The following is a 16,947-nucleotide window of genomic DNA, read 5'->3' as shown; positions in this document are numbered from 1 at the left end:
CAATTAGATGGGATTTCCTCAACATGACTCAGTAATGTGAGGATAGAATGAACATGATTGGCTTAGATCAACTTAATTTGTTCTTTAGGTCAACACATTTTCTTCTGAATGAAATCAAGATTCTGTTGGTAAGGAAGATGGAGGGTTTGGCAGTTAAATGTACAACCAACATTGTTCACCATATGCTTCTCTTCTTTTCTTTCTCTGATGTCACTTTAGGATTTTACCTGCTATAAACTTGCTGATGTCTTCCAAATCTACTATCTAGTTCTAACTTTTTTCCTGAGTTCCAGACACATTGTCATCTGTCCATTGTACATCTTCATTTGGGTGTCTTGCCAGTAGCTTGAATTATGGCTAAAATGGTACTCCTTATACTTCACCCTGGAACTGAGAACTCCATATTTCTACCAAAAATACTGAGTAAGGAACCACTGTTCACTCATTCTCTAGTACCAGGAAATTGAGAGTCACTTTGGGCTACACCTTCCTCATTATTTCCCATATCTAATTTCAAGATTCCCTGACTCTCACTTTTTCTAATTCAACATATCTTGTATCCATGCTTTTCAAATGGATCCATTAGTTTTTAATGTGGTTCTATATGTGTGAGTTTGTATGGCTATATGAACACAAGTGTTGCATATGTGTAATGGAAGCTTTACACGAACCTGGAAATATTATCGTTCTTTTTTAAAGAAAGATTTATTTATTTTTATTTGAGAGAGAGAGAAAGAAGGAGGTGAGGGGAGGGGCAGAGGGAGAGAATCTCCCTCCTTTTTTTTAAATTAAATAATAAATTTATTTTTTATTGGTGTTCAATTTGCCAACATACAGAATAACACCCAGTGCCCATCCCGTTAAGTGCCCCCCTCAGTGCCCGCCACCCAGTCACCCCCAACCCCCGCCCTCCTCCCCTTCCACCACCCCTAGTTTGTTTCCCAGAGTTAGGAGTCTTCCATGTTCTGTTTCCCTTTCTGATATTTCCTACCCATTTCTTCTCCTGAGAATCTCCCTCCTGAGCAGGGAGCCTGCTGTGGTACCAGAACTCACCACCCTGAGATCATGACCTGAGCCTAAATCAAGAGTCAGATGCTCAACCAACTGAGCCACCTAGGATCCTCTCATTCTTTTTTTTTTAGAGATATTTATTTATTTATTTATTTATTTATTTATTTATTTATTTGGGACACATAGAGAGAGGCAGAGATATAGGCAGAGGGAGAAGCAGGCTCCTTGAAGGTAGCCTTGTGTGGGATTGAATCCCAGGACCCTGGATCACAACCTGAGCCACGGGTAGATGCTCAATCACTGAGCCATCCAGGTGCCCCCCTCCTTTTAAAAAACTATTTATTTATTTATTTATTTATTTATTTATTTATTTATTTGAGAGAGTGAGAGAGAGAGAGAGATCACAAGCAGGGGGAAAGGGAGAAGGAGAGGCAGATTCCCTGCTGACTAGGGAGCCCAACACAGGACTTGATCCTAGGACTCTGGGATCATGACCCAAGCCAAAGGCAGATGCTTAACTGACTGAGCCACCCAGGTGCCCTCCCCTTATTCTAATATCATTTATGCATATTGGCAAGCTAATAAAGGAGAGAGAAAAACCATACAACCTTGTTTTGGTTTTCTAAAGTAACACTAATTACAGTTATTTATGTGAGGTTTTATAATTCATTCCTAATTACCACACATTAAAATAATGATTAAGACAATACATGTGTGTCAGATTTACTTCTTTTAGTAAGTTTTATTTAATTATGACTTATAATAATGTATTAATTGTTATTGTTGATAGTAATATAATACTGTAGTTTGATCACAACTTTTAGAACCTTGGAACATTGTTTACATTCCAGAGAAGAAAGTTTAGATTTACAGTTGTCTCATAGTTACCAAAGTTGTTTATCCCATTTTAGCTAGTAAAACTTGATAGCAGGTGAAATTGATTGAAACAAGAATGCTTAAGCAATTTAAAAGTAGAAGAGTGAAAGATTGGTTAATTATCAGCACAATGTATTAATATAATTTATTATCACAATTATAGGGCTTCTAGGTACTACAAAAAGCAGAACTCGGACCAAAGTGCCTCAGTGTTACTAAATCAAACTCATTTAGCCTAAAAAACACTCTTTACTATTGTTAAGGACGACCAGTAACAGAGAATGCAAGGAATTGACATAAATATAATAATATGTTATAATTACCTTAAATATATTTAAAAATATATATGTATACATAAATAGTAATAATAAATATTCATGCTTTCCTTTCTTGAGGCTCAGTATTTCATTCAAGAAGCATTTTACTAGACTGATCTCACTGATTGGCATAAAATTCTGTTGAGGCAGAAAGGATATCTTCCCCTCCATTTTGAAGATGATCAAACTGAGGTCCCAGAAACTTACAGTATTTGATTAGGAGTCCATCAGAAACTTAAAGGCAAGCTGTTAGAATGAAATTCTGGGCCTATGACTTCTCATTCCAACTCCTGTTGTGGGTATTTGGTTTTCTAATGCCTCAGTTACTTAACCCATCTGTAATATGGGTAGAATCTTTTCAGTAGCCATAGTCAGTAGCCCTGGTCTTCCCAAGATTGTTATCAAGAGTAATAATGAAACTAATTGGTAGTTTGCAAAGTATAGGGTGTTCTTTAAATAACAAACAATATTATATGTTAGTGTCGGTTCCATTAGACCTTGCTCACTCTCTTACAAAGAGAGTAAACATTCATTTGGAATTACAAAGGCTCAGCACATTCTCAGCAAGTGACTACGAGTAAAGGATTGGACTCCTCCATGTACACAGTACATGTGGACTGTCAACACATCACAAGTTATAGACTCCAGAGTCAAGGCTGGGTTTCCAGTAACCAAAAGTCAGTGATAGAGGGTTGCCCTCTTGCCATGTGCACCAGTTTTCGTTCCTGTGTGGCAATGAACAACTTTGGCTGGGCAACTGATTTGAAGTAGTGCTTACTGCCATGACGCTCCCAAAAGAAAAGAAGGTTTGTCTCATCTCTGATAGTTTTGGGTGTCTCAGGCATCTCCTATGATAAGGACAACAGAGGTATGTTAGAGAACAAGATTCTAGACAAAGAACTGAAATGCAATCCCTTGACATCTGGCCTTTGTGAGAAATATAGCTCTTTAGGACTCTGACTCTGAAATATGATGATATAGATTTTTCATTCATTTGTTCATTCAGCAAGCATTTATTACATGACTATTAGATGTGTGGCCCAGTCTACACATAATAGTTAATTTCCTTACTTAACTGGAGAGAAATCCAAATTAGTCATGAAGATTGCCAATGACACTAGTGTCTCACTGTATCCTGGCAGGTAGAGTAAGACACTGTTCTTGTCCTGCCTTCAACATGAGGATAAGACATTTTGCATAAAATCTAAGCACTAGCAATTGAGACCTCTAAACATTTTGACCTCTAAGTGTGCAGATCATATCTTTGGGAAAATAATTTATTATTAGAGATGTTTATCTCCATATTTAAGCCAGCAATTAAAAGTTTAAAAAAATCCCAAACACACACATACACTTCCAGGTATATCAGCAACTGGCTCTTCTCAATATAATTTTTGACAATTGTGATCTCTTTAGGCTGTATTATTCTTGAGAGTATGAATGGAATAACAATACTTTCATGGAAAAGTGAATTCAAATTTCAACTTGAGATGCTTCTACTGTGTTCTTTTTAATTTAGAGAAACTTCTTAAGGTTTCCTTGGGGTTTTTAATGTCAACAAAAATTTATTTCCCAAACCCATTCCTCTCCTAGTTTTTTCCCAACTCAGTAAATGTATTTTCTTCACACCCTCCTGTTGTTTCTATCTCTAAAACATCACCAGTTCTGTCTACTTATTTCTATCTGTCTCACTACCCCAACTCCCATGACTATTATTATTATCCCCTAATTGAGCTCTGTGCTTTCTCCAATGTCTTCCTGCCAACCTATTCTCCATTTTAGAAAATATAAGTGAAGTCAGGACACTTCCCTGTTTGAAACCCTTTCATGGTTTTTCATTGTACCTCAAAGGAAACCTAAATGCAAGGCTCTGCAAACAATAGCCTTTGCTTATCTTTCCTCCTTCTTACAGTGCCCTGGTTCTAGAGTGTTCCTTCTGATTTCTGAAGCTGGCTTTAAACTCTTGAAGCTCTAGGTCCTAGATATGCTCAGATCCCTCTGTTTGGAATGCTAACCCTCACTCATCCCCTTGCATGTCGTGCTCCTTCCTATCATCAGATCCCATTTCACAGGGAGCTCTGCTCTTGCCACTGTATGTAAAGAGCACTCTCCCATTTTTCTTTATCTCAGCTCCCTGTTCATTTGCTTTATGGCATCTTGTATTTTTTGCTAGTTGTTTGGCTTGTCTACTGTCTGTGTCCTCAAGAAGACCAAGTTCTATAAGGCTAGGGACTTTGGCTTACCATGGTCTACATAGTTGTTGGCACTATGTTTGAAAAATAGAAGGCTCTCAATAAATAATGCCTGTTGAATGAATTCATGAATGGAGCTACTGCCCTAGTCTGTAGAGATTACTTTTACCTCAGTTGATCCAGGTAGAGAAATACATGCACCTACAAAAATCCTGGTTGGATTTGGGGGTTTGCACTATCCATTTACTAAATAAGAGTCACCTATTTATCAGTGGAGTGAGCATCTAAAGCTACAGTGGATGTGTTTAGGTGTCTATATGTTTGAGGGGAAGGTGGTAGTGGAGATGGGGCTGGGATGAGGGATAATGCTGACACCAATGAAGAGAGAGGTAATAGAGTCAAAAGGCCAGGGTTTGAGTCTTGGCTCATTTTTTTGCTTTGTGCCCATTGGCAAGTGATTAACACTCTCTGCTCCTAGTTGGCTTATTTGAGTTTCTTGGAAGAAGGCCCCATTGTCCTAATGCCTACCATCACATAGGTCAGATGGTAGATGTTAGTAAGATGGATGCCCTGGGTTGGAAGGTGACTAGGGTCAGGCAGGGTAAGGAAAAAGAAGGAAGAAGGCAATTTACCTTTTATTCACTCTTGCCACCTCCATTTTACTTTCTCATAGATCCTGCCTAGAAGTGCCTCTGGGGACGGTGAGAAGTAGCATGTGGGGGCAGGTGGGCAGGTAGAAACTGTGTTAGGAAGGGAAAAGGACTGTGCCACCTTGCTAGGGGTATCTGCCTATTGGAATCATTCACAAACATGGGATGTAAATGAAGGTAAATTGGAGACTGAGAACCACTGACCTTTAGCAATACAGGTTCATCTTCATTTTGGGCACTCACAAAGAGTCGAGTTTTTGATATTCTTAGAGTCACAGGAAGTTTAGAATCTTCTGATGTGTAAGCTCCCATGTCAAACTTCACTAGCAAAGAGAAAAGCCAAAAAGGAAGTAAATCCATTGTTATTTGAATGAAATCAAGTGTTATGTAGATTGTGTGTATGTGTGTTTGTAGTTAGGTCTCCAACTATGGTGTAAACACCAGAATGGAATTCCACACATCTTTGTATCCTTCACAATGTCTGCTACATTTACTAGGCAGGTAAATACTTGGTTAATGTCTTTAGAATTTTCTGTGTTGAATGAATGCCTGGGGGCTGGCTATTTGTTGAATCTCTTATAATTACATTAGTGGGATAAGACCCTTCAACTTATGAGCTCATGAGTTTATAATAACCTAAAATGGAGGGGTTTAGGGAAGCTGATATACTCATGTTGCTAGTGCTAGTGAAAACTAGTTGCTTTCCTTAGAGAACAGTGCTTAATAAGAACTATATGATTATTTATTCCTAGGAACCAAGAGTTCCATTTTTGGGGTATGCTCCAAAGAAATAACCTCATAGGGAAAAATTATATATACAAAGATATTTGCAGTATAGTTACTTAGAGCAAACCCAAGGCACCCAAATAGCAACATGATTGAATATTCTAGTGCCATTAAAATGCCTGGGTGGCTCAGTTGGTTAAGTGTCTGCCTTCTGCTCAGGTCATGATCTCTAGGTCCTGGGATTGAGCCCCTCATGGAGCTTTCTGCTCGAGAGGGAATTTGCTTTTCTCTTTCTCTCCCTTTGCCCCTCCCCATCACTTGTTCTCTCTCTTTCAAATGAATAAAATCTTTTAAAAAATGGCAAATATGTATGCTATTTCAATATGTGAGGAAATTATGTGAAATTATATTAAGTAGGAAAATACAGCACAAAATAATTTGTAAATGTCAAGGAGTAGAAAGCATATTATCTGAAGTATGTCCAATCAGAAAAAGCCCTGTTTGTTTTTTGCAAAGTAGTCTCTTTGGAGTTCTGAAAATAATTTTGTATACTGAGGGCATGTCCTGAAGCTAAAATACATACACCATGGAGATTGGATTTGTGTGACAAAATTTCTTGGATACTAAATTTCATCCTCCAGAACATATTGTCAGCTTATTGGGTGTTTTGCTTCACAACTATGTTATCAAAGATGATTCTTTTCAGTTTGATGATACTTGTAGGTTTGAGCAGCAGGCTTTCTAATGGGGAATGATTGCTCCTATTGGCTTTTGGGTAAATTTGAATAAGTCATTTAATATTCCTGAGAGTCAGTTTCTTCATCTTTAAAACCAAAGATAAGAGTGTCTGAGAGAATCAAAGGAGCTGCTTCATCAGAAAGCTTTATATTCGGTGCTCTCAAAGATAGGAAACTTCTCTCTTGTATAGCTTCCTGATTTGGCTGAAGCTCCCATCCTTGTCTAGGATTTTACTGGGGATGTTGTGCTTCATCCTATTCAGTAACTATACTGAACTATACTGCATCCTACTGCAGTAACTATACTGCAAATATCTTTGTATATATAATTTTTCCCTATGAGGTTATTTCTTTGGTGCATACCCCAAAAATGGAACTCCTGGTTCCTAGGAATAAATAATCATATAGTTCTTATTAAGCACTGTTCTCTAAGGAAAGCAACTAGTTTTCACCAGCACTAGCAACATGAGTGTATCAGCTTCCCTAAACCCCTCCATTTTAGGTTATTATAAACTCATGAGCTCACAAGTTGAAGGGTCTCATCCCACTAATGTAATTATAAGAGATTCGACAAATAGCCATCCTAAGAATTGTGCAAAGCTAGGAATCTACAGAAGTTTATATTTTGAAAGCAAAAAGTTAGAAAGAAATACAGAAATAAGAGGAGGGGAGAATGACAGAGCTGTACATTTACCTGCATCATCCAAATTCTGTAATGCAGCAGTCATGAGGTAACTTCCTCCTGTTTGTCGAACTATACTTTGATTGAGGTTGTCATTCAGGATGAATTGGGATTTGATGATCCTTATATAGTTGTATTTTTCATTGTTATGGAAGTTGTATGCTACTGATCTGGGCTTCATGATTACTAAAACCATTATCACAAGTTCAGATTAATGTCTATGAACAAACATAGGTAATATATCTGCTCTAATACAAGTATCAAAATTAGCTACGGAAGGGACATTAGGAATATTTCAATCCAGGTGAAAAAATTGAGAAAGAAGTGAAGTTACCCAGTCAGCAGAAATAGTTTCTAGTATTATCTTTGTGGCTACTTATTTCTTTTTAAACTTCAATTCCTTAGGCAGTAATTTTTTAAAAAGAGATTATTTGTTAAATATTCTCATTTTGGTTGTTTGGAGGTTTCTAAGAAAACAGGAAGACTGCTAACATTCACATCTACATTTTTCAGATGAATACACTCTAAGGAAAAAAATGAATATATTAAGACTTATATTTGTTACTGAGGATATAAGTCTAAATGTCTATCCCCCTTTCTGAACAGTGGTATAAATCAACATCTTCACAAATCCTCATGGTTCTGAGTAATTTTATGACTAGGAATCTATTCTAAGGAAATAGTGATAAAAATAAGGATATAATATGGATGTTAATTGTTATATATTTATAATGTTGAAAAATTGGTACTCTAGAATGCCCTTGGTATATTGCTAAGTGAAAAAAGCTGAATATAAGATTGTATATAATATAATTCTCATAATATTTGTTTATATGTGTGTATGTGCATGGAAAAGACTTTAAGGACATACCATAGTGCTGGCAGTGGCAAACTCTTAGCGGTAGTATGAATAATTTTTATTTTCTTTTACATTTTCTTTTATCTTCCTATTTTCTAGGTGAATGTGTATCAGTGTTTACCTGTTACTTTAAAAAACTATTATTGGGATCCCTGGGTGGCGCAGCGGTTTGGCGCCTGCCTTTGGCCCAGGGCGCGATCCTGGAGACCTGGGATCGAATCCCGCGTCAGGCTCCCGGTGCATGGAGCCTGCTTCTCCCTCTGCCTGTGCCTGTGTCTCTGCCTCTCTCTCTCTCTGTGACTATCATAAAAAAGAAAATTAAAAAAAAAAATAAAAAGCTATTATTGGGCAGCCCAGGTGGCTCAGTGGTTTAGCGCCACCTTTGGCCCAGGGGTGATCCTGGAGACCCGGGATCGAGTCCCACATCAGGCTCCCTGTATGGAGCCTGCTTCTCCCTCTGCCTGTGTCTCTGCCTCTCTCTCTGTGTCTCTCATGAATAAATAAATAAAATCTTTAAAAAAAAGCTATTATTTAAAACCTTTTGGGTTTATGTTTAATGTAGAGGCTTATACAGTAGAAGCATGGGAGAATAATCCTGACTGTTAAAATCAGAACTGAATTTGGTTTAAACCTCTTCTGCTTATACACTATGTGACTCCTCTAACTGAGCTTACTTTTAGTTTCCTCCTATGTAAAATGAGAATATTAGATTGTTGTGAAGTGTAGGGATAATATAGCCAGTAATAAATTAGCAATGTTGGTAGTAGTAAGAAAGGTAGTAGTAGTAATGGGAGTAGTAGTAGGAGGAGGAAGATGAGGAAGAATAACAAAACCTAATGTTTATTGGGTATTTATGTTCCAGGCATCATTCTAGTCCAGGAGCTTGCAAGTATAGATTCATTTCATCTTCACAAGTGGGGCCCTGATTATCTCCATTTTACAGTAGAGGAAACTGAAGTATAGAAAGGTTAAGTAACTTACAAAGGAGCATAGTTATTATCTGGAGGAACATAGTTTGTGAGTAGTATGTAACTGCTTTCTGTCACAAGGATAAAAGGCACATGACCTTTACAATATGGCCACAAAATGTACCCATGAGGAAGTATTCTGTAGATTCAGGCTACTCACTGCTGCTCTCTTCCCACTGGAGAAGGACAAAAATTAATTTTCCTTCCTTGTGGTTACTAGACTGATGCCTGGTTGCCCCCTTATTACTCTTATTCTAGGTTTTATTTTCTGCTAGCTCTGTTTGCTTAAAAATGGAAAACAAAGATATTATTTGTACTTGACCTCTTACCTTCTTCTGTGTCATTGGCAATGTCTTCCAGGTCATCATCGGTGATGAATTGACTTAAACTCAACCGTCTCTTCTTTAGAATCTTCCCATTGGCTGCCACCACTACCACATTTTCCTTGAAGGTAAGCTGGGATGTCTTTGAGACTTCAGAGGTACTCAGACACGTGCAGTCCTCATGAAGTGGGTCACAGCTCATATCATAGAAGGATTTCTATGAGGAAGGAAAATAGAAACCGAAGGGCTATATGTGGTCGTAGGAAGAGATCCCTTTCAGCAGAAGTTTTATCTAATAGATTTAGTGAGAAGGATCTCTATTTCAACAATCTTCTCCCCTTCCCTCTCTCCTTCCCTCCCCCCCCCCCATCCTCTTTTTCTCCTTCCCTCCCACCTTTCCCTTGGAAAATCTGTTGAGCATAGAGAATGTCATCAACAATTAGTGTAGAGAGGCAGTTGGTCTCACTTATAATGAAGAAGTATATGTCTCTGAACCTCTAGTGAGGGCGAAACAAAAGCTTCTAGGATTCAAGCTATTGCTGTTTTCTCCTGGTAGAAAAAATACTGCATAAGAATAGTAACCCCATAAGAATTGCAGTTATTTACTTACCTGATTCAGAGAGAGATGGTCAATTTCAGAACTGTATTCTTCATTTTCACTGTCAAACAAGATAATGAGAATGTAATTCTGTTTGTTACATCTCTGCAGTTGTTTTAATGACCACATTAGCTTTGGTAACACACACGGTCATTACTGCCATCTTTGAAAATTAAAGATTTCTATACGTATACATACATATGTGCAGTAATTTGTGCCTCACTAATTTGGAATTAGTAATCATCAGTAATTGTCACTGAACTGTACCTGTGCTTTATCTCTAAAAATGGGGCTTGGCTAACAAATTGAAGGGTTGTAGTTGAATTTCAAGGAAAAATGTTAACCTCCTCAAGAGGAAAATGCTTTTGAAGCATTAAAATTAAAAAAAAAAAGTTAACCAAGTAGGTCATGTGTTATACACTACTTTCATGTATTCACTTAAACAGATGTAATAATGTATACTTGGGAACTATCCAGGCAACATTTTGATAGCTTGGTTTGTGTTAGTATATACTAATAGATAATGGGAATACCTTGTTTGTTTAAAGTATCCTATAATTTAACATTTTATTCATTTACCCTTATGTCTGAATGAGTTTTGACTGTGTGTGTGCATTCACATGCTCAAATTGCTATGGAGCCATTACCTATTCCAGACTGAGATCCAGAAGTTTTCCTGAGAATGATTTCTCTCTCTGACAGCCCATTAAAACCCATTACAATATCAGAGCATGTGAACCTGACTGAGGCTGTGTCTAAGTAGATGTTGAAATTTATTAGTTCTTAGAAGACAGTAAAAATAATTTTTCAAAAAAAAATAATTTTTCTAAAATGGCTATCTCCCTGTCAGTGTCATCTCAGTGTAGCATGCTAGAAGCTTACTCTTTCTGGATCTTTGCTGAATCTGCCCTGACTTCAGAGGTAGGACACATCTCTATTTATGCTTCTGCCAGTCTGGCTCCATGCTAGTTACTGTAATCCTAGGTAGATTATCATGTACCTTGATCTCCTCATTAAATTGCAAGAGATAGAACTGATTTCCTACCTGTAACAGTTCTTCAGGTCTTCAAAGAGGTCAGGAACTTTGGCCATCTTGATTTCTGCAACAGGGAACATGAGTGGCTGTCAGCTTAGCCAGCCACTGAACCAAATACCTGCAAGCGGAATCACCACTGCTTTGTGCTTCTTGAGAAGCTTAATGAATGACTTAGCCCACACTCAGCATTTTCCCCATTCTTCTTTTCACTCCCTTGTGTTATCTGCATATGTATCTGCCTCCTCTCCTAGATTGCAAACTTCTTTTAAAGCTTTGATATTCTCTATGTGCTCAACCCTGTGCATTGTACACAGTAGGCATCCAATGAATGCTTGGATAAATTAAAGAAAAAACCTACAAGAATGAGGTATTTGCCTTACATAGAGAGACAGATTTGGAAATTTCTAGTTTTCTCTTAGTAATTTTGGCAGTAGAGCCTCCTTCCAAGGGAAGGCTCGGCTGCACCCACAATGCCTTCATATGAAACCAGTTCTTCTGTTCCTCAGTTCCTCATCAGTAGAAAGAATTATTTTCTGAAATCTGACTGTGATTATAACTCACACACCAAACCAGGCACAGACAAGAAAGGAAGGAAAAGGCTTGAACTTCAGAGAAGGCAGTTTGAGAGACAACGGCCAAGGAGAAAAGCAAAAATATATTTTAAAAGTCAAAGATGTGATAAGGACAATACCTTTGCTGACTCAGGAGACAATGAAACGACTCCCTCTCTGTCTGGATACTTAGCCCTAGTCAGACTACTTCGCCTTTTGTCTTCTTGGAGTAGGCGTGGTCTGTGTGCGTCACAGGGGAATTTACAGGGAAGAATTGTATTTTTTTTTTTTATCTTCCTTTAACCGGAAACTGGCCAAATAACGACAGATTACATACTTGATAATAGTGTTGTTTACAGAGATTCCAGGACTTCCTAACTTGGCTTATTTATATGGCTTTGCTCTAAACAATTATAAACATGTAGTCTTAGAAAAAGGGAAGAAGGACAGGAAATTTAAGTTTCTAAAAACATAGTGGTGGTGAGGAAGAGAGAACTCCTAAAATCAGAATTCTAGGTGGTTGGAATTAGACAGGAACTTAGGAACTGTAGTGTGTGTTTTAGCTTAATTTGTTTTTTGTACCCCAGCGCTGAGTATGGATTGATGGAATGCTTGGCAGCCCCTGGCAGATAAGGATTGGCTGTGAGGGAAGATGATCTATCTTTTCTGAAGAGGGAGATTTGCTTGAATAGGCATAAATCACTCTGAGAATGGGGAGACAACCTCCTGGTTAGGGCAGGGTAGGGGAGAGAAAATGATAACTATAAGAAGTCTTAGTCCTCTTACTCCTCTGAATATTGTTAACCCATTTCCTACAGAAGTGACAGGGCTTTAGGAGAGAACTCTCTGCTCTGGCCATGTTATAGCAAAGTGGCTCTCTATCAGGACCCAAAGGAAGTCTGGTCTTTTCTAGAATAAACCTAAGGTGTGTGAGGATAGCTGCAGACTCAGGGAAATATGGGCAAGCCCTGGCCAAAAGCTGGTAGCTGGATTTGAGAATAGAGGTTGAGGGGAAGGGGAGGGACTTTTATATGGACACTACATCTGTGTTGCCTGGCTGTTATTATCAAAGATTTTATTGGCATCTTGAGGCTGGCCCAGTTCAGGTGGTACAACATCAGACTCTTGGCAGATAAACGTTGAAGGTTTCCTGGTTGGAGTTTAAGCCATGTAAAAAGAATTTTTTTTAAAAAAGATTTTACTTATTTATTTGACAGAGATATCCAGAGAGCATAAATGGCAGAGGGAGGAGAAGCAGACTCCCCTCTGAGCAGGGTGACTGATGCAGGGCTTCATCCCAAAACCCTGGGATCATGACTTGAGCCAAAGGCAGATGCCTAGCCAACTGAGCCACTCAGGTGCTGCTAAGCCATGTAAATTTTAGATAAAGAAAATGGATGGAAAAAGAGGGTAGAGGAGAGGAATAAAAAGGTAAAGAGAGAAAGGTGAGGCACTGCAGTGTAACATGGTATAAAACGGCAAAACTGTTCAGACTTGGGAGTAAAGTGGCTGTGTGAGTTGGGTAGAATATTTTCTCTAGTCTTATTTAACAGCAAGTAGGGGTTGGTTAGATGTTCTTTAAGGTCTAGCCTAAGTGCAAAATCTCTGATTCTGATTCTATTGCCAGTCCAGATCCTCTTGTTCATAGACCTGGTCACAATAGTTATAAACAAGAGCCACAGAAATAATGTATCCTAGATGTAGGCAATGTAAATTTAGGACCAGATTGGGACAGATCTTGCGTGTCTCTGGAAGGATCCTTGTTTGAATGGTGATGGTAGCCAATTTTCTATGTCTGTGGTTCTCCTTCAGGCAATACAGATATTAATCCTGCTTATTCCTTCTGCGTCCTGGAGATCTTGTGAGGGCTATTACCAAGAAATAATTGCAAACCACACTATGAATGTGGGCTGCTATGGAGATGCAACTAAACAAAAATAATAACAATGCTAATGATAGCTTCTGTCACTTGGGAACCTATATAGTCATTATTGTAACACCTTACTTCACTGAAGAATATATAGTTCTTATGAAAACATTGCTTTGAAAATTTTAACAAGGAGGACATTTTCAGGTGAAGGCCTCCCTTGAAACCCTGAAGATATTTAGTTCCTGGAAGGAATGTATAGCACCTGTTTGGTAATCCAGGAAAACATCCTTGGTCCTACCTTTAGTGGTTACACCCATCCTGGCCTATGTCCCTCATGTAGAGAATTGGAATTGCCCGAATATGGTTACTGACTTTCTCAAGGACAGTTGGAATTTTTTCTAGATAGCCAACTTAGGCTGAGATTTCACTAAACTTTTTCCTTCATATGACCTTTTTGAAAATTGGCTTTTAAAGGGAACAACATGGATGAGGTTTAGAGAGTGGGAGTTCTCACTTTGGGGGAACCTACTTTTCTGTATGTATGTACCTATACTGACTTGTAAGTCTCATCACTAGACCATCTCTACCTAGGGAATGGAGAGAGAAACATGCTAGGTAAAGCTCTGTTGGAGCCCAGGGGGTCCTTGGGGGCTTCAAATACCCATCTCTTGACTCTGAGGAGGCTTCAATAACTGTTAGTCAATTTCCACCCAGATCATATAGAAAAAAAAATTTATTGTGTACTTATTCTGTGCCAGAGTTTTTGTTAGACATAAGCATTTTTCTTTCAGGATTCACCAAATTAGATACAAGATGAGATGATATATTTTGGTAGGTAAGTGGATACACTTTATTAGCCTGGAAGTTGTAGGTATAAAGAATCATGGTGGTGCTTTTCATTTGAAAACTGCTTTATACTTCACAAAGAGCTCTCACTTGTATTGTCTCACTGGCTCCACACTTAACCCACAGAGGTAGTTGCTATCTCTTTTCACATCTGAGGGGCCTTGAAGAGGTTAAGTGGACGGTTGTCACAAAACTGGCAGAGCCAGCCCTCTAACTTTGGGTTTCTGTTCCAAGTCCAATCTTGACTTTCTAGTGCATTTAGGTGCTCAAGTCTCTTGCCTCCACCAAATGCCATATGATGGGGCTGAAAGAGATCATTTTTGAAGGTCTTGTCAGCCTCAAACACCCTGTCATTGATTCTAGGATTTTTTTTTTGTTGTTGTTGTTTAAAAGAAAAGATGAAAAAAGAAATGATTTGAAATATCCCCCCTCCCTCTCTCCTCCTCCATCAATGAAATCTCATTTTGTTCTGTGACATACAGGAAAAGGATGGAGGTGGTCAATGTAGTTAAGTGCATGGTCAGTGGTGGATTCTGGATACAGATTTTAGCCATACTCTTGCCATTGTACCATGAAGACAAGAGAAGATATTTGGAACCAACTTTAAAATCATTGCATGTAGTTGGATCTACAGCATTGCTTGAATGAAAAAGTAAACATAACTCTTCCCTATGAATTTTTCAGGGGATGTAATTATTTGTTTTCAGGTTGTAGAAGTCCTCTTCAGAGGAATGAAGTGTGCATAAACCATTACATACAGAGACAATTGAGCTTTTTGTCTCATCTCATCCTATTTAATTATAACCTGCTTTTAAATTCTGTGACAGTTAGTGGGAAGGAGGAAAGGATCTAACATAGTCTTCCAGGTGTTATAATACTTTTTCTCATTTAATCTTCTCATCAGCCCTGTGAGGTAGGTATTCTTATCACATTTCATAGAAGAGGAAGTCAAAGTCCAGGGAGATTAACCAATCTGTCTAAGATTTTGAGGTTACCAAATTGCTGAAATGGGATTCAGATACCAGAGCCTAAGATTCAAGCAACTACTGGGCTCTTTTTCTTAGTGTGACCTCTTCCTTTTCTTTATTCTTTAAAAAAATTTAAAAAGATTTTATTTATTTATTCATGAGAGAGAGAGAGGCAGAGACACAGGCAGAGGAAGAAGCAGGCTCCATGCAAGGAGCCCAATGTGGGACTCGATTCCGGGTCTCCAGGATCATGCCCTGGGCTGAAGGCAGGCGCTAAACCACTGAGCCACCTGGGCTGCCCCCTGAGTTGATTTCAAGTTTCATTTAGACCCATTCTTTTTTTTTTTTTTTAATTTTCTATTGAGGTATAACCAACACACCATGTTATATTAGTTTCAGGTATATGATATAATGATTCTACAATTCAATATATTTCTCAGTGCTCATCAATTTAAGTGTACTCCCTTGCCTTCTTCCTTGGTACACTGTCTTTCTGTCTTTTACAGATGCACTTAAAATCAGAGTTCATTAGGGAGGTTCTGTGTGACCACAGTCATGTCTATACCTGTCTCTCATTTTTCTTCTTGCTGGCTAATTGTGATTGCCTAATCAGAAGAGCATTTTAGAGAAATTCCCGTTTCTTTTGAGTCATTTTCCTCATGGAATCATAGTTGTCTCTGGTCTGAACTTGTTTCACAATTAATAAAAAACTTGGATTACTTTTCTGGATTCTAAAACATGATTATTAAATATTGCTAGGGAAATATAAAAAATATAAAAAGAAAATAAAATCCACAAACAAATAACTAGAGGTATTCAATATTACTATCTTGGTGTATTTTCTTTCATTTGTTCCTTTTTTAAGGCATATATAGCTTTGTTTTTATACAAATGGGATACTCTGAGCATTTCAATATTTGCTCCACTGAAATCTAGGGAATGTATATGTGGTAGATTCTCCTTACCAAAAATCCATTTGTGGGATTACTTGATAAATGTCTGTCTTCATTTCCTAATCTCCCTTGCATGGGTAAGGGATATATGGTTCCTTCTGGCCAAAGCGTGAGCAGGAAGTGATACGTGATATGTTATACTTCTAGGCTTATGCAATTGAGGGCCAATGTATGCTTCCGTCATCTACAGCTTCCTCTGATGCAGCAATTTTGGAAGTCACATATTCCAGATGGTGTGGCTACAAATGGATGAGGTGTGGTTGCAGATGTATGAGACTAGAACAATCTGCATTTATCTTTGCATGAGTGAGAAACAAATCTTTATTTATTTTAAAAGATTTTATTTATTTATTTGATATAGTGAGAGAGAGAGAGAGAGAGAGAGAGAGAGAGAGAGAGATTGAACAAGCAGGGGGAGTGGCAGGCAGAGGGAGAGGGAGAAGCAGTCTTCCCGCAGAGAGGGAGCCCAAAGTGGGGCTCAATCCCAGGACCCTGGGATCATGACCTGAGCCAAAAGCAGACACTTAATTGACTGAGCCACCCAGATGCCCTGAGAAACAAATGTTTGTGTGACGTCACTGAGATTTCAGAGTTTAACCTAATGTATTCTGTATACTATGCAGTATAACCTAATCTATTCTGATTACTACTGTGTATAACTATCTTTCCTTTCTCCATCACAAACTCCAAGGTGACATGCGCTTTATCTCAAACTTCTTCTTTCATATAATCAATTCCTTCTTAGACAGAATTGTGTCTAGATTAGTATTCCTCTTATCATATT

General features: G+C 38.2%; 1 protein-coding gene across 3 annotated transcripts; it reads right to left on the bottom strand.

Moving 5' to 3' along the window:
* Positions 1-1,735: 1,735 nt before the first annotated feature.
* Positions 1,736-11,713, bottom strand: IL1A (interleukin 1 alpha). 3 transcript variants are annotated; one of them, XM_025994371.2, is made up of 7 exons: positions 11,667-11,713; positions 10,985-11,039; positions 9,952-10,000; positions 9,348-9,558; positions 7,204-7,377; positions 5,251-5,369; positions 1,736-3,052 (listed from the first exon to the last, which is right to left on the bottom strand). In XM_025994371.2, the coding sequence occupies exons 2-7, from the start codon at positions 11,029-11,031 to the stop codon at positions 2,855-2,857; spliced, it is 798 nt and encodes a 265-aa protein (XP_025850156.1). In that variant the 5' UTR covers positions 11,032-11,039; positions 11,667-11,713; the 3' UTR covers positions 1,736-2,854. The 3 variants fall into 3 exon arrangements, with proteins under 3 accessions (XP_025850156.1, XP_072623239.1, XP_072623240.1); XM_072767138.1 differs by lacking the exon at positions 11,667-11,713 and having other exon boundaries at positions 10,985-11,091; XM_072767139.1 differs by lacking the exons at positions 7,204-7,377; positions 11,667-11,713 and having other exon boundaries at positions 10,985-11,091.
* Between the last annotated feature and the right edge of the window lie 5,234 nt (positions 11,714-16,947).

The sequence above is a fragment of the Vulpes vulpes genome, chromosome 8 (assembly GCF_048418805.1).
Source record: "Vulpes vulpes isolate BD-2025 chromosome 8, VulVul3, whole genome shotgun sequence".
Classification (NCBI taxonomy): Eukaryota; Metazoa; Chordata; class Mammalia; order Carnivora; family Canidae; genus Vulpes; species Vulpes vulpes.
Note: the sequence above shows the minus strand (reverse complement) of the source record. Positions and strands in the feature narration are given on the sequence as shown.